Source organism: Calonectris borealis, chromosome 8 (genome assembly GCF_964195595.1).
Source record: "Calonectris borealis chromosome 8, bCalBor7.hap1.2, whole genome shotgun sequence".
Taxonomy (NCBI): Eukaryota; Metazoa; Chordata; class Aves; order Procellariiformes; family Procellariidae; genus Calonectris; species Calonectris borealis.
In genome coordinates, this window is record NC_134319.1 from 34,790,643 (window position 1) to 34,812,444 (window position 21,802).

At 39.0% G+C, this 21,802-nt stretch overlaps 1 protein-coding gene across 1 annotated transcript in view; it reads left to right on the plus strand.

Annotated features, from left to right (window-relative positions):
* Nucleotides 1–21,802, plus strand: part of HMCN1 (hemicentin 1) — a 202,959-nt gene that overhangs the window by 36,946 nt on the left and 144,211 nt on the right. The window contains exons 3-6 of the mRNA XM_075157015.1: nt 56–214; nt 644–766; nt 13,986–14,157; nt 15,884–15,990. Coding sequence (XP_075013116.1) covers nt 56–214; nt 644–766; nt 13,986–14,157; nt 15,884–15,990 — 561 coding nt within the window. The remainder of the gene's footprint in view (nt 1–55; nt 215–643; nt 767–13,985; nt 14,158–15,883; nt 15,991–21,802) is intronic.

Here is a 21,802-nt window from a genome sequence, read left to right on the forward strand (position 1 = left end):
TGGTATGTTCTTTTTTCTTAGAAAAATCCTTTGTTTTTCTTGTAATTGTGAACAGGGTGGTGGAGACTGTCCAGAGATGAGCATCGGGGCAATAAAGATCGCTCTAGAAATTTCTCTTCCTGGTTCTTTCATCTATGTATTTACTGATGCACGATCCAAAGATTATAGACTTACCCATGAAGTACTTCAACTCATTCAACAGAAGCAATCACAGGTACAGAGGGGATTTACATTCTGAGCTGGTTTATGTATTTAATGTCCTTTTTTCTCAATATTGAAGGGTAAAATTAGTCCATGTTGTGAATTAAACAGAGCAAGTGAACCTTCTGCCAGCATACGTATTCTTGGTCAGCTTACCACTTATGTGGATGTTTTTATATTGTTCTGAAATGAGTATTCTGTGAAGTGCCAGTGTTGATAGATGAGTATCACTCCTAGAGTGATTCTTGTCTGTTCCTTTTCTTCTTCATTGCCTTTTCCATCAGTAGTGAGTGCAATATGGCTGTCCGTCATGCAAAGTAATATGAACCCATGCCAAGTGATATAATTCTTTTGTTGTCATGCCTTAATGCTGTCTTTGCAATGTTTTCCTAAAGTTTGCACCATGTGCCAAATGATTTTAAATTTTTTATTTTAAATACAGGTAGTATTTGTACTGACTGGAGACTGTGATGACAGGAATCATATTGGTTACAAGGTCTACGAAGAAATTGCCTCAACGAGTTCTGGTCAAGTTTTTCACTTGGACAAAAAACAAGTTAATGAGGTAATTTTGCTCGAATTTTGCAATATATAGAGAAAACAAGGCAGGGGCTTGTACTCTAAATCTTTAAATGATCTGATCGGGGATTAGGGAGGATTAGTGGAATTTCTAAATGTTCTACCATTGGTATGTGGACTCTGTTCCACCTTTCCCTTCCTTCTTTTTCCATCTGCTACATCAGGATGCAATTCTGCAAATTTTATTTATGTTAGGGAAGTGTGAACTGCTGTATCTAAACAGAATCTCACCAACTTCCCTCTACCTGTGCCAGAAGACTTCCAGGAGGAGAGCCTTTAAAGGAAGGACCAGTTCTGGGTAGCCCAGTGGCTTGACTACTCTGAATGAGAGTGCAGTATCAGCTTTAAATAAGCATTTTGTTAGCAAGCAAAGGATTGCTAATAAGCCTGGAAAAAAATTGTTCCTCACATTATGGACAGATAGGTGTGAGCTAGCAGGTTTCCATTGTTCACAAAGTAGCTGTGGTAAGTTTTTAACAGAGGTTATTGTTTCAATACTCTTGACAGCTCTGCTCACTTACCAGTAATTGTGATTGCCAACCCGCAGCCTTGGATGACTATTTTCTTTGAAAACGTTAGTAAGTCTTAGGCAGAAATGAAATTTCAATAGTGCATGAAAAAATAATTTGGAGAGAGGTGAAATCACATGTTAGTTATCTGGGAAGCTGGAATTGTTTGTAAATGTTGTAAACGCTTTCCTTTGACTTCCTGGTATAGGCAATAACTAGATGAGTTTTTTTTAATAAAAATTTACTTCAGTTTGTTCCTTTTCCTTTCTTTCCTATAATTTGGACAATGACAAATGTTGGAGATACATTGCAGTTTTCTACTGTTGTTGCCTAGAAAAATTGAAGTTCTTATTGGGGATGTTATAAGGTATTGGCAATGATGTGAAGGTGATCAAAAGGAGGAACTTCCCCGAGCATTTATCTTCCAAAAGTTAGACAGGTTAAAAGTCAGACGAAAAGAAAAAAAGCTTTTGGGACTGTGCAGTTCCTGACCTACGTTTTGCAATTATTTGTGTATGAAGGGTATGAACTTCTCTCTGTGAGGGTCCATGGAATCCTTTTTTACAAAAGGGATTATGATACTGCCAATGGGAAATGCTCTTTGCCAGGACTGAAGTTTTAGGATAAAGTTTTTGTTTGCTTGTTTTGTTTTTGTTTTCTTCTGGTTTTGGGAGGCAGAAGTGAGCAGAAAGAGCAACTTGTAGGTGCTAGGCAACACCGTGTTCTTAAGTGGAGCTGGTATGCGCTGTTCTGTCGGCTGTCTGCGTCTGCTTTCTGAACTTCTTGGTGCTTTCCCATTTCTAAGAACACCACCTTCTGCTTGAGTGGTTAGTCTGTCTTGGAATTTTGAGTAAGGTTTTAAGCAGGGGGTTTCAGTAGCCACTTCCACCTCCTTCCTGCTTCATCTCGGCATTTCCTTTGAGCAAATAATGGGCTCCTCATCTGTAGGCTAGACAGCCCATGGCCTGCACAAGAGCCAGAGGTTGATACCAACCAGTGATGACATCAGTAGGTGCTATTCTTGCAGGGTTTTTTTTTGGGGGGGGCGGGGGGAGGAGAAGAGTATGCTGATTTATATAATTGCATCTCCTTTCAGTAGCCATAGGCTGTAAGAGATCGCCTAGGTAAAAAAAAAAAAACCCTCTACATCACTTTCAGAAGTCTTCTACAATAACTGTGGACAACTTGTATTAAAACCAAAACCAAAAGACTCTGAAATAATTTTAGTGATCACTGACCTTACGTAAAGCTGTGTCTGGGCTAATGGTCTGTGAAAATGAGTTTACCAAAACACTGTCATCCCAAATAAAACCTTCACTGCAGATTTCAGTTCTGGATCAGAAATCCTGTTTTCAAGGAGCATATCCACCAATGGGTGGATGTAAATGAGCAGGAGATGTGGTAGTAATCTGCATCAGCTGTTTATGGTATATCCTTCAGGCAAGATTCAGCAGAAATAAAACTTGTCCTCCTTTTTATCTGAGTAGTCAATGATGTGTAAAGAATAACGTTTATAAATGCTAAAACATATTCACTGTTTTGGGCCTAGAGACAGCTAATGCTGAATTGTAGCTCTTTCCTAATCTACAAAGTCACTGACCGTGAATACTCTGCCAAACCAATGTCTTGTTTTGTTAAAACATTTTTGATTGTTCTAGCCCCAAAAAACCCAAACAAAGCTATTTTTAGTGTATAAAGTTTCAAACCATTACTGTCATCCTTGCCCTTTGTGCATTAGGTGGAGAATGAAGCAATAAGCTAGCTACGAGGAAACACAACAAAACAATACTTGATACTTATCCAATACTTGTGTTATCGAGGAGACTACAAAAACTTACTGCCTTTTTTCACTTCTGAAAAAGATGTTATGATCTCAAATACTGCGATTAACTTGGTCTAAATTATTGTCCGTTGACAAAGTTGTGTTGGGTTCGGTGCAGCAAAGCATGAAATACATAGGCATCTCCACTTACTTGCTGCATGAAGCTCTTCTAACAGAATGAGAGGAAGGTCATATTTTGACACATTTGCCATAGTTTCTGTGCATTAGATTAATAAGAATATTCTTAAAGTCCAAAGCACAAGTTTTGTTTTTCTTTTCTAAAATTTTTCTAGATTTTTCCTTAATTTGGGGTATCGGGTGTACCACCATCTCCAGAGGTAACTCTGTATGCAAAAACCATGACAGGTTTATAATAGTAAGAGACCAAATATGTTTTCATCATATTTGGTAAAATTTGATGAATTATCTGATTACAGGTCTGTAAAGGAGCAAAAGTATTTCGTGATCAGTCCTTAAAAGGGAGAGGTTTACTATTCAAATTTTGGTTTTGAAGTTCTACTTCTATTAACAACTTGTGAATACTACTGTACTTAACCACAAATTGTAGTCTTCAGTTTGAAGTTTTTCAAACTGGTCTCTAGTTTTGAGATTTTTATCTTATTGAGTCAGTTCTAAAATGAATGTCCTTCTGTCCAAAAGCATGGTAGCATTCTCATTTTGTCACCAGTGTCTTGGAGAGGTTATTATGCTTGTTTTATCAATGCATCTAAGTTCTGACCTTGAAAGGTGTTTGTTTAGGGTGAGGTTCTGTGGCTGCTTTTGTAGGCTCAGGGCTTAATTTGCAACAATTGCTCGAAATTATGCATTAAGTATCCATCAATCCAACTCATCAATCGTGGGTTAAATTCTCCTGTTAAGAACAAATTCTGTATTTTCATAACCGTATCCAATTTTATTTGTATCTTTCCAGAAGGTACTAATTTTGACTTGAACTGAAGTTATGTTACACCACACTTATTCCCCTCATAATGGATTACTGTAAGGAAATTCCTGTAAATTATTCTGATGCCCAAAGGTTTGTACTGATGCCAGAACTGATGTTAAGATGAACAGTGATGATCAGCAGATCATCACTGAATTTGGTGCAGCTTAAACATAATGGAGATTAATTAGTCATTGGTGGTTCAGATCACGCCTCCAGGTCATTTTGATTGTTTGTGGTAAAAATGAGTCATTACTGTGTCTGATGAATTGGACTGATCAGTATGGCTAAAGCTGGGAGCTCACAAGAACTGAGCTAATGAGTAGTAGTTTTCCATTTCTTTTAGTATTGAAACACTTACTTGGTTTTTCTTACTCCTGTAAGAAGGGAAAATTTTCCCTAGGTTGTTTAAAAATACAGCTTTCTTACCGATTTTTAAAATAAGTAGAAGTGGATGTTCCATGTGCAGTTCCATTGATGGGAGGAGAACTGAGAATAACTGTAAAGGAGACTGGAGACATGGCATTGACTTTGGTGGAAAAAGGGGGTGTTGTTGAGTGTCTTGAAAGGTGGATGAGACTAGATTAAAAAAAAAGAGGAGTTTGGAATTTGGGTGAGAAGCCTGTGAATAAAAGCGATGATGTGAATGTGAGAAGATTGGGAAGGGGACTGAAGACAGGGATAGGACAAGACTGGTAACAGAACATGTTAAAAGGAATGGTGCAAAAAGGGTCATTCTTGTGGGGAAGGCGCAGAAGGTTAATGTCTGTAAGATCATGTGAATCTGGAATGGAATCCAGTATTCTTCACACTCATGAATGCTTTGCTGTGAACAGAAGTCTCTAAAACCTATCCTGGAAAAGCATCCTATTTCTCCTGGCTGTAAGTCCTTACAGAGGATGGCAACCTAGGAGTTATGCCTACACGGCTCGGGTTAGTGTTAAAGGTCTGTAGTGTGTATGAACCAAGTGTATGTTTGGATGATGCAATATGAGGAAGCAACTTTAAATTTTGTTTCGCTTTGTTAAAAATGTAAAAGGCCCCTCCACTGCTTTACAAGAATAACATGAAGGTGACAAAGTCAAAAGCTCAAAATTACAGCTTAGAATTAAGGTTTCTTGCATAGCCCTGTTTCTCGCCTTCTCTTCTCCTTCTGTCCCAAACAGTCAGTATGCATTTTCATAGAAGAAGGAGGAATGGTTTCGTGGCAGAGACAGCTGCCTTGGAGAGTACGCTTCTACTCTGAAGATATGTATTGTACAGTGAATGCCAAACGAGGAAGGGGAAAAAAAAATAGTTACAGTTGTCCTTTCTCTGTGGAGAAACTTATATGGAACTTGGATTCTATGGAAAAAAACCAGACTGTGCTCATGTACATAAGGACTGTCATAAAGCAACTGCAAAAGGATGTTTTAAAGACAGTGGAAAGCAGGCAGGCTTAAATTTTGTGCTTCCTAACTTTGAAGAGCTTGAGATTCAACAGTAATAAACTTTTCAGTCCTGTGTTTTTTTAATACATGTAATTATAGTTATATGTATAATTTCTGATTTATTTTCATAGTATAATTTTCACATGCACTCAGTCATATTTTTAGATGTGCATTTAAAAGCATGATTAGAATATTTTTCTCTTTGGGTGGAAATATGAACCTACATATACTTAAGCAATGAAACAGTTAACTTCAAATCCTGTTGCTTTGACTGTTTGAGAAATATTCTTGAGACCCAGAATAAACAAATGGGAATAGAGACCATGCTCCATAGATTTTCCAGGTTTCAGTATGCATTCCAAGAAATGACCTGACAGCAGGGCAGGTTGCAAGAGCAAATTCTCTGGAGAAGTATTATAAATTATTTCTGTATTTGCCCTTCCCCCTCTAATAATATTAATCAAGTCACATTTTGGCAGAACAACAAAAGCTGCTGTTGTTTTGGGGGCTTTCTGTAGGGGTCCCAAAGGAAAAAAAGAAATCTCCTTCCAACCCAGCGTTACAGCAGTATTGCAAACCTCTTCGGAATGACAGGGTTGGGAAATGGATCTCCCAGAATTGCCTGTTGAACTTAAGGGAAAAATTTAACTATACAAGCAAGTTACTGCCAGACTCAAGACAGCTGGGTCATTCTGTTGCCTTCCATTTTCATTTTTGAACTTACACTCTCAAAAACTGAAGTCGGGTTCCACTCTGAATTTAAGACCCTTCTATTTCTGATGTATACTTGGCTTAAAAACAAAGGTGTTCTTGCTTTCTTTTTTCTGAAATGGTGGTTACACAACATAATTCTTCCCTGGGATGATGCATTTTATTTTAAGGGCAAATTCTGCTATAAGAGAACTCCTAAGTAGCCTCAGGGTCATCAGCCAGCCTGATTCATACACTGGAATTTTAGCTAAGGTTTACAGCAGTTGCTGTAGTATCTAAGTACTTCATCGGTGTATCTGTCTGCGTAACATTCCTGTGAGATAGAGTTGTATTATTGTTCCCCTTTTGATTAAGGAGCATAAAGAGATTAAGGTGGTGCAGCTAATGAGACAGCTTGGCAGTTACGCAAAGTAATTGCACAAACTAAAAAAACAGGAATGAGGACAGAACCCTTGTCAACTTAGTCAATGTACAATTATAGGAACCAGAGGGTCTAAAAATCATGCTTTGTATAACTAGATCAATATGTATTTATATAAGGAAATATATTTCCATATGCCTAAGGTCAGACATTGTTAGCGTAACGTGTGCTTGAGAGCCCATGCCTAATGTTTAGTGTTGGTTGGACTTCCCTGAAGATCTTGAGTGAGCCCCACTTTACTTTGCATTCACAATAGGTCAAAATATAAAATGTGTATGCCTGCTCTTCGGAAATATTAGACATTTTTGTTGCCCTACTTATTTTTGTTTCATAGATTTTTAAAAGTGGCAGAAGATGCAAACTCTTACTAAGTTTTTTTTTCTTCAATGTAACAAATGGCAGAAGCTACAGACGTAGGAGGTACTTCTTTTAGAATCCTGGCAGTGATTTGTATTCATATCCTCATCTGACTGCCTAGCTGTTGGAATGAAAGGCCAAACTCCTGTTAAAGGTATACTGGGTGGAAGAGTTTAGTTCACTATCTCCTTTGGAAAAATCCATGCTGACTGGTCCCTGTCTCCTTCTACTTCATGTGCCCAGAACGATAACAGAATTAAGTGTGTGTCATTAATACTAAAAGATAATGGGAACCAGAAGAACCTCATGGTGTGCTTCAAGAGCAGATAAATGTTCTCGTTCTGTAAGATACACAGATGGAAACCTAGTATCCTTGAAATTCATGTTATACATCTGAGATGAAAGTATGGCAATACTTGTCTTTTAATTTTACATCTGTTCCGTTAGATAAATTATCAAACTGTAGCAGATAAGTAAAGGTGTCTAGAAAGCTCTTGCATAGAGGAAAACTGTTTTCATTAAGAACAAAAACCAACTTGGTAAAGATTTAAAAAAGAAAAGTTTGAGCTAAATCTCTGTTTTGGACTCAGATTGGATCTTGGTAAATGTTCAAATATTTTTACATTGCCAGAATTTGTTTTCATTGCCTGCAAATTATCTAGTTCCAGAAGGGACCACAAAACTTAGCGTGTACTCAGCCATCCAGTTGAAAATTCCCTTAACTTAAACTCAGCTGGTTTAAATTGATGTAAAAATCCAAGACTGAGAGGTTTTTGAAGCTGACATTTTGAAGCCTTCTGAAAGCAAAAGGATGTTAAAAATAGGTTTGGTGTTTGTTTTTTTTTTGCTTTCAATGTGTGTTACTGCTTTAAAGAAATAAGATTAAATGCGTTAAGTTCACATTTGTATGCTAACTCAAACCTTAAATTGGTGTAGTGGATTTGGATAGTTTTTTGAATGAACATTCTTATTTGTAAAACGAGTCAAAGATGGGAGCAGAGGGAGGAGACTAGAGATGGAGGAAAATCTTACCTTCCCTTGGAAAGAGAACATAACTAATTCTCAGTGCTGAGATTTCTTAAAGACTCTAGTGATACCAATTTTGGTGGTCTTCTGTTATGTCAATACTATTTTTTTTTATTGTGCACTGGTAGCTGTATGTTAAGTGTTCTGTCTCACACAGAGAGACAGAAGAGAGTCATGTCTCTCTGACTTTGTTAAAAAGTAATTTTATTAACAAACTTTCCCAGCTGTACTGGGAAATGCCGCAAGGAATCACTTTCAGTATGCAACTCTGGAAATCAATCAAATCATTGTGATTTACGACTTCTGAAATGTGTCATCTTGTGAATGCATACAAACTTATTTCTGTTTTTATGCAGACATCTGGATCTTGTAGTGGTAGTTCACTCTTTAACTCTGACAAAGCAGTGCGGAAGCTAACCCTTTGGACCTGTGTTTTCCATTACTAACAGACGCAATCAGACAGCTTAATATGTGCCCTTCGGGTTAGACTTTTGGCCTGGTTTGATTGTGTACTGATGAACTATTCAGTGGATTTTATCAGGGAGGCTTAGCTCCCGTTTCTGGTAAGATGTGTCCTCACCTTGACGAAAACTAGCCTGGTCACATGCAGTGAGCCCTGTGCTGGATTGTCTCAACAAAGAAACCAAAAGCTAAAGAGTGGGTTCCCTTCCGCACCCAAAAATAGTTGATGCCTGGTCTGTGCAGAACGTGTCCAAGAGATGCTGACTGCTGATTTGAAGAAAGGTGGCTCAGCAGAAGTTGAAAACAGTGTTTTTATGCCAGATATGTTTCTTCTATCCGAAGACCAGCAACTTTCCTTACAATAATCAGAGTAGCATCACAGTTGCAAGTATACTGGTTGCTTCAGCAACGGAGCTGTGAGGAGTTGGGGTGCAAGGCAGGCTCTTCTTTTCCCAATGCTATTTGAATTGGTGTTGGTATTTTTGTGGCAGAGTGTTTCTGAGTTGACTTTATGGCTAACTGAAATTGCTTTTTTTGTCATTGACAGGGGAAAGGAGTAGAAGATGATTGGATTCACTTCACTTTCTTTACTGAAAAATTCCTTTTCTAATTTGAAAGTGTTCTTTATTCTTCTCTTAAAGTACGCTAGGCTGCTGTGCATCATTAAATAACTGTTGCTTGTGTTTCCAGTGGTAGGCTACAAGGTATAATTTACCTTTGAAAGAAAGTGAGCTTTTGGAACAATTTCCATGGCTCAGCTCTCCTATCTGCCAAAAAGCATATCTGGGGCTCATAAAAGTATTTGTCTTGATTAGATTTTTGTTTTGAGATGAATGGTTGCATGCTGGTAAACTTCCCACTGGAGAGCCTTCCCACTTGCCTCCCAAGTTTGTAGAAGTAACGTGGTCCTGCAGTGGCTTGAAGTAAACTATACTGTATGAAAGTGAGATTTGTTGTAAAGGAAATTAATATGATGTAGTAGACTAAGAGATGTAATTAGGAAAAAAAAACCCACAACAAACACCAAAAAAGGTTTCAAAGCTGGAAGAATGTGTCTTAACTTCTTTTGCTGAAGTTGTGTGCTATGGGGGTTTGGTGACTGTGGTTTAAGACATTTTCTCCCTCTTTGTTCTCCCTCTTTGGGTTGTTTTCAATCCAGATAATTTTAATGATTCTATGATTCTAATGATCTGGCTTGCGACATGACTCCAGAAACAGATAAATAGGAGCAGTGAACTTTAGGAAGGAGAACAAGCAGTTGAAAGGGGGGAAGAGAGAGGAACTCTTTATGATGGTTTCACCTCGGAAACAATTCCTTCATGTGCCTGTACTCGTGAACTACAGCATATAAAAAACGACATCTAAAACCTGAGCACCCCAAGGAAGTAACTAATGGCAAGATGATAACTTGGCTCCCGGGGCATTTTATAATCAGCATGACTGCTGTTAGGCATTGTTTTATATCTTTTGGTAAGAGCTGCTGGAATAGTGTCATTGCCAGTAATCTGCTTTCAAGATGCATTTTCCTTGTTGTGGTTGCTGTCAAAGGTCAAAGTGCTTTGAGATCACTGGGATCATGTATGCATGTATGCTCTCAATTAGTAATTTTATCATTATAATTCTAACAAACTTAAATCCCCTCTCATTCAATGCAGAAACGGGTTAGAGCAATCTTGAACAGGTATCGTGTGTTGGTTTATAATGTGGAGAGATGGTTTGTAAGCTTTAGTAGCGCTTACAGATTGACCTAGGTAGAATTGCGTGTCCTTTCCATCTGTGTTTTCTATTCTATCTTATTTTCACTGTGAAATAATGGTTTTAATAGAAAACTGAACAAATTATAGAGAATCTTCTGTCATGAGGCTAGAGTATGAGAGTGAGCTAAGCCACTGAAGGCTTGGATCTTCTAACTCTTTCCAAGCATGAGCAGTAAGCACAGAACTGGTTCAGGAGTGCTGGATTGGGTGGGTTGCCGTGTCCACCCTGCCGGTTGCTGTGGTTGCTGCTCAGGAAGAGGCATGTTACCTAATTTTTTTTTAAAGTTATTTGGGAATAACAGTTGTTTCCCCTCATATCTGTGTTACATCATATATGCTACAATGTCATTTTACCAAATTTTCAGGTACTTAATATTAACCCTTCTGAGCTTAAGAAGGTATCTTGGGTATAAATACCAATGTGATTCCAATTCTTATATATACTGGCAAAGCTCCTGCAACAATGCTTTACCTTGTGACTTGATCTATTTTGCTTAAGTCTCTTGAAAGGAGTTTAAGTAAGACTGGAAAATTCCTTTCTTCTGAAAATTCATATAGGTTCATTAAATTTTACAATTCGTTTAAAAACTTACCTGTGGAGTTAAGATCCTGGAATTAAATGGAAAGCTTTCCATATACCTAGTACAAAAAAGTGGCATACTCATCTCAATATAATGTGAGTAGAGCAGATTGAAATTTCTTTTGGAAGCATTTCTGGACCCAAATGTATAATTTCTAAAGGTAAAACTTAAAGCTAGCTGGATCTTTTTGAAGCCTTGTGATTCCTGTTCCAGCATTCAACAGCTCATCTAAAGTAAACAGAGTTGCTGAATAGCTGGTGTCACTAGCTGTTGCAGAAATCGTATTTCTCTCTTGAATCACGTTACTTCAGGGGTTTTGAGTAGTATAGTTAGTTTTACTGTGATTTTTGTGTGTTCTTTTTAAAGTATGCCTAAGTACCTTGCCTATGCAGACCCTTGTGGGGAGGGCACGCAACGCTGTTGTTACATGGTCAATGCTGTTTCACTTCACATTGCACTGAGAGCGTTCAGTGTGTCTCAGGTGAGGCGTTACTAATAGTGGAGGGATAATAATTTATGAAAACATGCCCCCACCATTTCAAATGCTTTTTGGGTGATGCCCTTCACCTATTTAAATTTCTTTCACATTTGCACAAAGATGCAAAGATTGCTGGGCATTCATAGCATAAAATATAAGAAGAAATACACTTCAATTTAAATCAGGCTGGAATCTAGTTTCTATCACACAGTTATCTCACACTGAAACCTATGGTATAACCCATTTTTTTAATGGAAAAAGTATGTAAATTATGCCCAACAAACCAAGGAAATGGGGCTGTCTTGGGCTGGTGTGGTGAATTGGGTCCTAGAGCTAAGGACTTACTCTTGAGCCCTCCGTTGCTGACATACGACATGTCCCGGTTAGTTTATTGTTGGTTTCCAAGTCTTGTGCACTGACCAGTTGAACTGGCATAATCGAAATCTCCTTTAAAAGATGTTTCTGAATGCAGCCATGGTTAACTATAACCTAAAATCATGGTTCAGTATTACTGTGAATCATTCACAATGTTATACGAAACCGATATTGCTTCAATGGGGTTAGAAAAAAAAAATGCTGCAGCTCTGTGATGTACAGAGCTGATGTAGTATAATTTATTTTGACGGGCAGTTGATTTTTTAGGGGAGGTTGGGTGTTTTGATTGTGGAGGGTTAGCCTTGGCTAACAGCCGGGCTCCCATTCAACTGCTCGCTTGCTCCGGGCAGGGGCAGAAAATAGGAGGAATGGGGTGATGAAGCTTCTGGGTCAAGACAAAGACAGGGAGATGGCTTACCAATCACTGTTGAGGGCAAAGCAAACTAGACTTCAGGAAAATTAATTTGTTGCCAGTTAAAATAGATACTTACTCACGCAGGTAGTGGGAGGGAAAGACAAGTATGAACACCTTTCCTCCCCCTTTCCCAAGCTCAACTTCACTCCCCCCAGTGCCACAGGGGGATGGGGGTTATGGTCAGTACGTAGGGGTTCCTCTCTGCCGCTCCTTCCTCCTCACACTCTTCCTCTCCTTCACTGTGGTCTCTCCCACGGGCTGCAGTCCTGTCAGGAAAAATCTGCTCTGGTGCGGGGTCCTCCGGGGAAATACCTGCTCCACCCGCGGTCCCCTCAGGCTGCAGGGCGATCTCTGCTCTGGCACCTGCAGCACCGCCTCCCCTCCTTCTCTCGCCTGGGGACTGCAGGGCTGTTTCTCACACTTTTTTCCCCTCGCTGCCTAGGCAGCGTTTCGCCCTGTCTTAAATACGTGTACGCAGGGGTGCCACCGGCATGGCTGCGCTGGGGCTGCTGCCGAACCGGCTGGGACCGGCCGTGTCCAGCACGGGGCAGCCCCTGCTCTCCTCTCACAGAGGCCGCCCCGCTGCCAGCACCTTGCCACTGAGACCAAATACGTGGATAAATCAGGTTATATAAATAAATTTTATAGTAGTGTCATCTGCCTATATTATTCTAATTTTATGCTTGGGCAAAATATAGTCTCATCTCCTCTTGCCTACCGCAAATGTGAGGTAAACCCTGTATGAGGTGCTCTGGGAAATCTGGCATCACTTGCATGACCCCACTGCTGTCAGTCGGGGTCATGTTGTTGGTGCTGGGTGATCTGATGGTGCTCAGCTCCAGAGTCAGGAGTAGTTGAAAGAGTGAGGCCCTAGACTCTGTCTGGGTTTTGGCTACTTTTGTTATTATCCCCTATTTCAAGAAAAAATGCAGACCTCTGCTTTGCTCTCCTCCTCCTCCCCTCCCCCCACTTTAAATTTGGTAATCATTAATTGAAAATGTTTAAAGTTAAGGACTATAATTCTGTAAGGCACAAATTTGGTTTTAGTCACAAGAATTTCTCTCCTAAAACATTGTTCCCCTCTATTCCGACCTGTATGCTGTGCCTAATAGTAATTTGTTTCAGGAAAAAAAAATAAAAAAAGTCCATAGGTGGCAATTACTCAGTACATTTGGATGAGGGAATTTTCCTTCTTGCTTCAGGCAATTAATAGTTAGTTGATGACCAGGAATATGCATAGATTTGTATCCCTAATGCCTTTTTAAAAGTGTACGTGTGGATGTTGTGTAGAGGTGTATCCAGGTCTGTTTCTGTATTTTTTTAAAGATCATGCTGATCAGTAGTATCTTCTATTAAAGTTGCATGTCTTTTGAGTATTAATATTTTTTTTTAAAATATATTTCCCCTAATGTGGCAAATAAGCCTTTCACTTCAGAATTGGTAACTGCACTGGTAAGGCAACGTAGTTTTGGTCCTTGTTTTTCCAGGCTGTTTGTTTTGTCATGTCATGTATATTGATTCTTACATTGAACAGTAGAAGTTGAAGCATACCTTTGCTTTGATGTTGGTGCTTTGTTTCCTGTGTATTCCTGGCATGCTGTCGTCTTTTCTTTCTGTATTCCTGTGCTCTTGTGTGTTCCTGAAGTTGAAATCCTGTTTGTGCTGTCTCCAGAATATCTTTGTTGAATGGATGTGTTGGGTGATTGTATGAGGCAAGTCCTGTACTACTGTGTTTGCTCAGGGTGATGTGGTAGCTGTGTGTCATCAGACAATAGGGTCATAGATGAAAGTAGTGATCTTCTATTGTAATGGAAGTTAAAATGCATTCTCCACAAAACAGTAGCGACAGTATTTCAGCAGAAAATATTTCAACAGCAAATACTGTTGACAGTATAATAACTGTTATTTTCTCTTCTAGGTGTTGAAATGGGTTGAAGAAGCAGTTCAAGCTTCCAAAGTGCATCTCTTGTCTACAGACCATTTGACCATGGCTGTAAATACTTGGCAGATCCCTTTTGATCCGAGTCTGAAAGAGGTTACAGTGTCCTTAAGTGGTCCTTCACCAGCAATTGAAATTCATGATCCATTAGGTGAAGTAGTTTATACCTTCTTTTTAGCAAAAAAAAGTGAATAAAAAAGACGAACTGTCTATACTGTCTCCAGTAGGGAAGGCTGTATTTGTGATTCATAAATGTCTGTCACATTTTGAAAACCAGTATCAGGATTTCAGGATATTTTAAAATTTTATTTTTAAAATACAGGATCTTTGGATATATGCTCTTCTGATATTTAATTGTTCCCAATGTACCATTTTTTTGACTCAAGGGAAACTGGAAATCCTCCATATTCTCACCACTTCATCTCACCTCCATCTACTTTCTTACTGTTTGTCCTTGCATTCTAAATTTCTGGACACTTTTGTTTTTCATGTATTTCTGTAGTCACTGAACCATCATTTAGGGGTTATACATGATGGTTGTTTTTTATGTGGTGAAAGGTAAACGAAGGTCTGGATTTTTGAACTATGACAGCATTCAGAATCAAACCCTGTCTCATGTGCCCATCTCTAGCTGAACAGTGTGTGATGGGGAATGCAATGACAGATTTGAATGCTAATTTATAATTGAAGATATTTTGAACAAATCTACTGTTCATTGTTATGTTGATGCCTTAGGAACCTGGAACAGCACTCCAGAAATAAATTCAGATCATACTTTGTGTTCTCTGAATGACTTTTTGGCTAAGGATATAGCTTAAGCTTTAGTATCTTGGAAATATTTTATGCACAGGATGGGTTCTCTGCAATATAATCTGATCTGTCCCCCACTGAGGCTTTCTTCTTTGTTTACAGGAAAGAAATTTGCTCAGAGTGTCTCTCTTCAAACCATGATAACGCACAATCCTGGGTGCAACTGTCAGGCTTAGCTGAAGCTTTGATCCCATCTATATGTTTTCCTTTCTCATAGGTCAGCTCCATGCATCTAAATCCACATAGTTTCACTGAAGTTATCAAGGCATGTCTAATAAGGTCTTAAAAATTGACACTGGGACATCGCATTCTCAACTTCACCATTCCTTTTAGTGCTCTGAAAGAGCCAGATGTGATTTTTTTAGTGTTGATGGTACTTCATAGTCAGCCTTGAGGGAGCAAAATGCCTCTACAGAGAACCAATTCCTGCATACAACCATCCATATATTTGTATGCATAGGTGTACATATGAAGTGTGGTATGGTGCAGTATGAAAGCTTGCACTCTTCTATTGATGTCTAACAGGCTAAATTCCCTGTGAGGATCTCGTACGCGTTCCCACCCTTAGTCATGCTAATACCCCTCTGCCAGGAGAACCTGGCTTATCAGTACTTTTACTTGTGGAGTTTATCATGTTTGAAATAGGTTTAGAGGATGGAAGAGCGAGTGGGCCGGCAGCTCGCAGGTGGGTTAGAGTAACTCTCTTCTAAGATCTCCTTTGAGGGAATTTGCTTCTGCGCTGCCTCCTTTCACTGAGAGCTGAGTGTTTTCTGTGAAGAAGAGAACTTGTTTTGCTTACAGTTTCTGGGTTTCCCACAGCTCTGTATTGTTGCAGGCTGTATTAAATTTCACAAGTGAATGAAAAGAGTGAAAATACATGAGCATTTTTAGTATTCTGGCAAAGAATTTCAGGAAATTTTGACTATTGGAAGTGTCATTGGCTGCTAAGTAGTGAGTAAGTCAAATATCAAAAATACATCAGTACAGAAGAACAATATTGTATTTACTGTGTTTTTTTAGGCAATACTCTATTTATTCAATACTGTATTTACTCCCTGTTTTTTTAGGCAAGCAGATCAGTAAAGGATCAGGACTGAATGAACTGCTAAATATCCACAACTCTGCAAAGGTAGTAAATGTCAAAGATCCAGAGCCTGGAACGTGGACAATTAAGGTAAAGTTATTGCAGAAATCATGTATGACTTGTCCTATGGCTTATAAAGGCATTGTATAATGATTTACTATGTTATTTATAACACAGATATTCACAGATGGGTTTGTGTTATAATAAATGTCCTTTCTGACCTATGTGTTGTGACATATTCTGAAGGCAGTAGTATAAAATTCTTATCAAGATAATAACATATTAGACATTCCTATCTTAAGTCAAATCCTTAGGTTATTCTTTTCCTTTGCATGGAAAAAGGATGAAGTGAGCACTGAATTTTTGGAGTTTAACAAGCAGATACTCTGTCTGCAGAGAGCATGGGTGCAGAGGGGCTTTGCTGCGTATAGCAGGTTGGGAGGACTGGGAGAGGGAGATGGTGTGCACTTTGCAGGCCAGAGATTTCATTAGCAGGTTTGCAAAGTCAATAAATGTACATTTAATTAAAATCCTTATCAGTAAATTATTTACATACTACAGTGTGTAAATAAATTTGTTCGCGTGAGTGCTATCCTAGCACATACAGTTACAGAATAGACCCTAAAGGATTTGGAAATGTTGAAAAATTAAGATCAACGTGATTAGCAGTAATAACCAAACAAGAAAGGGTCATTAAGACTCTGCTGAAATGGTCTTCTTGGAACTGGCTGTAGCAACTTAATGTGACACCTTGATGAAGCTCCCTATGCCAAAGGTTGCTGCTCCCACAACAGTCTGTAAGCAGGTTCCCCGAGTGTTTGGCTGAGGGCTCCTTACACTGCGCACGATCAACGTGCACTGAAACGGTGAAGAGCAATCATACCTGCTGGTTCTGAGAGTTGTAGCAAGCAACCAGCTCGTAGGTAATGATACATTAACATTACTTGCTTCTGAAATGAAAGAACAAAATGTCTTAGTGATGAAAGGGCCAGTTAGAACTGTGGTTGTACGGGATTTTCTCTGGCTGACAGTGCTAGTTTAAATGTTTGCTGTTGGCCACGTGTTCCTGTGAGTGCCATATCATGGTTGTGCGGCATGTGGTGAACAAGATGTGTAAATGCAATAACCTCCAAGAGCACTTATGACGTGTTGCTACACAAAGAGCTGGGAGCCAGTGTAGCTGAAATGTTTACTGTTTATAGATCAATAAATGTATGTATAAAACAAGTGTAAATCAGGAACAGAAAGTGGATTGCTTAGACTAGCCTTAACCCCTAATCTAGCAGAGATTCAAGTTAACACAGTATCTCAGGCCAAAAATTGCCTACCTGCAACCATAATAGGGAAAAGGGATGAGCAAGAGCACTCTTAGTATAATGCGGTAAACTGGAAGATGAAGCTTAGACTTGGCTAGACTTGGGGAAACATTATGTATTCGTCATTTTGTTTTATAATGTGTTCATTATTTCATTTTAATCAACTGTTCAAAATGCAATTGCACCAAATGTGAACGGAATGTTAAAACTTTAAGGATTGTGCTATGGATAAGATAGTATTTATATAAACTTGAGAACTAGCTCCAGCGTTGTTTTTATGGCTAGATGCTGATGTTTCACTTGAAATGTGATGTAACACTTGAAATGTGTTAGCTAACAAATAACATCCCACTACCACACCTTAAAATCTACCACACCATAAACAGGCCTAACTGTTTATGTATAAATTGCACTATTTAACTATGTTTTGTGGACAGATTATCTTCAAACAAATAAAGTCGCATCTGTACCTTGAGCAGATTCGTAGGGGGCAGCGTGTTCTGACATATGTGCTTAGAGTGGGGGAGAGGAAGGGAGGTACAATGAACTGTAAGTTTTTTACATCATCTTCTCAACTCTGTTGTGTAACTGTGGCCTAAACTGACTCATGCTTTGACTTATTGTTGTATACTTCTTTACGTAGGTAAAGCAGCATGATCCCAGCTTTCCTAAATTGATGTGGAAACAATCATACCGGTATAGGTCCCTTCCAACTGAACTATTCTATTCTAGAAGTGTAAATGCTATATTGTCATTTTTGGAGGGGAAGTCACCTGTGTAAGATACCTTTATAGCTAAGTTCACAATGAGGTGTGCTGAGTGGATGCATACTGTGTATTGTCTGTGCCATAAGTGCAGAGGTATTTTGAAAAGGATTATTAATTCACCTACAGCACTGTAGGAAACTATTGATACTGCTGCAGAACTGGAACTAGAAAAGCATGTTGAGCTCAGCAGCAATGTGGATAATTGCTTGAATGTCTGTCTATGCTTCCAGGACCAGAAATGCTGAAAAACCTGGTAAAGAGACACACTGGTGGTCTGTTTAAAAAAAAAAAAAAAAGAGGTTTGGGTCCTGCTGGACTTAGTAACATCAGACATATTGGGTACTGAGAGAACTTTTCAACTCTGTAGCTTGTTGTAGTCTTTTAGGTTAAGCATGCAGTCTAGTAAACATTCAATGCCCTGCAACACTGAGAAAGAGAGTGCAGAAAAAGCAAAAGCCCTGTGTGATCTCTCCCTGGCCCTGCATGGCGGTTGCTAAGCCGAGGCCTTTTCGGCTGTGACCTGAGCCATGTGGAACCACTTGTGTATGCCTGCACTGTGTTGCCCAAATTTCTGTATGCCAGGAATTGCTGAGAGAAGAGCTTGCCACTCTTACAGGCTCAATCTGTAACACCCTTCGGAGCTAATAAGCACTCCTAAAGCTGAGGCTGGCACTCGGTGTGGTGCAAACTGCCAAGTGGCTCAGCTGGGAGCAGGCCAGCATGCTCAGCTAGATGCAAACCAGTCCCGGCCAAAGCATCAGGCTGCTCCTGCAGTGAGGGTTTTTGAGTTTTTTGGTTTTGTTTTTCTAAGCTCAGCATAATGCTGTCTCCAATTCTGTGGAGAAGAAAACATTCAAATTTATGTATTTTGTGTATAAAAAAAAAAGAAAAAAAATTGTCTTGAATATAGTTGAAATATTTTAATTACTTTAACATTTATGAGCAAACCAGGTCTTAATTAAGTTTGTGCAAACAGCTTATATAGGTGTTTGTCACCAAAAAGTTGTCATTTTAGTATGATAACAAATCATGGTGAGCTGAACAGTATTAGCTGCTACTAAATCAACTAGAGAATGATCGGTTCAAGAAGATCCCATCTTAATCCACAAACAAGTTTTAGTGCAGTTTCAGTGCTCAATGAAGTCTTCAAATCACAGGTTTGAGTAATGTAAAATGCACAGTATGCAATCCAGTTGCCTCCGGTTGCCTTCGGGTACTTCGGTACGAGGACATCAAATCTGTGCATGTATGTGTATTTTATAAATAAGTTTTCCTTCCAAGTCTGCTAAAGTACTCTTGGTTTACAAGGTGACAGGAATCTTTTCAAAGAGCAATGCCATGAGATGAGCACATGGCCCTCTCTCCATAGCATATCAGCGAACAGTACAGGTTTTGTGCAGAAGGAAGCATGCTTCTGCAGAAAGATGGTCCTGCTGTTGCATGTGTTTTCTGTATCTCTGAGCTAGCTGTGAGACTAAATTTATCTGCTGGTCCTACTGCTGAGATACCTACCAAGAGATGGGCCTCAACAGGAACAGTCTGACTTGTTTAATAGAAGAGGGAGCATCAGTTTGCTTTTGCTAAATCCCTCCCATAAACACCTGTCCTATGGACTCCTCTTAAAAGGCTTCTTTGGAGCAGTTTGGGAGGCATCCAACATCTTGCAAATAAGTTATCTGCAAGCTCCAGGACAGCAGCATTAGAAGACAGTTGTATCTAATTATTCCTTAAAGGCCTTGCCTGCTATGTGTTTTCAGTTGAAAAGGCAAGTGAGTGATGGAGGTGAGTCAGTGGGGGAGAGGCGGGAGTGAGAAGCCATCAGCTGCTGTTTTGTGCCGTTATTAATCAATAGGCTGTAGCTTTTTCAGCTGAGCAATGCCACAAAAACTTCCCTGCTGCCTAGAGTCAAATGATCATCTGTGTGATTGAGAAAAGGAGAGGAAAAGCAATAAGAAATCAGCAGAAAAACTTGGCCGTTCTTGTGACCGAGACAGGTCTTTAATGACCTGTTGTTATTCCCTTACACCTGTATAGCCAAATGCAGCTGGTTCAATGGAGCGTAGTGACAAACTAGTCTGGAGTGACGTCTGCTGAATGAGCATGTTCCTTAAAGCCTAATTCAGCTGCGTATCTCCATCACTGTAAATATATAACCATGCAATTAAAAAAGTATTTAGCCATTTTAGCTTGTTTTTTCTGTTGCGTGAAAATTAAGAGTGTGTTTTACAAAAACCCATGCATTTTTTCATAGATTTGTTTATTGATACATGCATTTTGGGCAATTTTATTTTGTGTTGTTTGCAAGATGGGAAGACATTTTTTCCTGACGTCTGTGACAATGTGTTTGCTCTTTTTATCATACTCATCCAGTCTGGGAGGAGAAACACTAATGTACAATACCAGTGATTCATGTTAAACTAGAAATAATGAAAAGAGACTTGACAAAGATACTGATTGGAAAGCAATCTTTTGGGTTGGAATTTATTCTTAGGTATTTGCGTAAGACTGCCAGCTCCTAGGCATGACAGCAATAGATGCATTTATTGTTACTAGTAAATGGTAAAAATTTATAAGGTTATTCTAGCCTTAAAAATTCACAAGTATCCGAAGGTCTGAATAATTCATGAAGAGAAATGTATTTTTGTATGGATCGTTTACTCGACTTTGGTCACTGTCTTGTTTGCACTAAGATTTTAAGGCTGCAACTAAAGACTTAAAAAAAACATTGTGGAAAGTTTATTCACAGCATAAATTCTTTATACAGATGCATAAAGCTATAAAAAGAAAACTTTGTCACTGAGTTTGTCTAATGAAATTTTAACTGCCAATTAATGCGTGATAACATGAGTTGTTTGGCACACTTAACTATTTCTTTGTATTGTCAACAGCTGGTTTATATTAAAAAAAGCTTTAGTAGTGATTTTTCTGAGGTGAAAGGCTAACTAAATAGAAGCAAATAGAGGTTGTTTTAATCAGATAGACATCAATTTGTCATAGTGTCTAAATGGCTGTCCCTAGGCAGTTAGTTATAAGAAACAACTGTTTAATATTCACATGGAGCTTTATCAGAGGTGGTTACTAACCTGAAGGAATTATTTATTTGAGAATGGATCAGATAATTCCACTGAACTTTATCTGTCTAGAGAGTATTATTTTATTTTAATACTGATTTTCTTTCACATTGCAAGTCTTGTGTGCTGTATTGTCTCCCCGAACAAAAACTCAGAGTATGTTCTACCAACTGCAGATTTGATCTTGGCATAATATAGCTTAGATATCGCTCTTCACAGCCTTTTGAATCTTTATTTTTTCCTGCTGTTCTGGTTGAAGTTGTCCATGGGTTTGTCATCAAGTCTGTAAAAATCTAATTCCATGCTCAGTGCAGTACAGCAGTGGGGTTTATGTTTTGTTTTGTTTTTTTTTCTAACACCTGAAGGGTGTGGAAGTAGGTGAGGACAAAAAGCCTTGGGTTCTTGTGCACTCTTGGCAAGTAGCAGTTGTGCTTTCCTTTCTCAGCATAGAATGATAGAAGGTAGCTTAAAGAAGAAAAATCAAAACGATTGTAGGATTGAGGACTTGTATAAAAGCTACTGTACCCTCAAACAACATAAAGCTAAGGCTTTTCAGGGGTGGTGGTGGGGTTGTTTGTGATTTGTTTTTTGCCGATTCAACCAGAATGACAAGGTCGGAGGGGTGGGTAGAGGAGAATAGAGGTGAGAGGTACTTCTGCATCATCCTCTGCTTTCCAACTGAGGCCTTGGCTGGGAAGGAGAAGAACCTTTAATATACAGTATTGATTGAAGTTGGTCTGTACTTGCC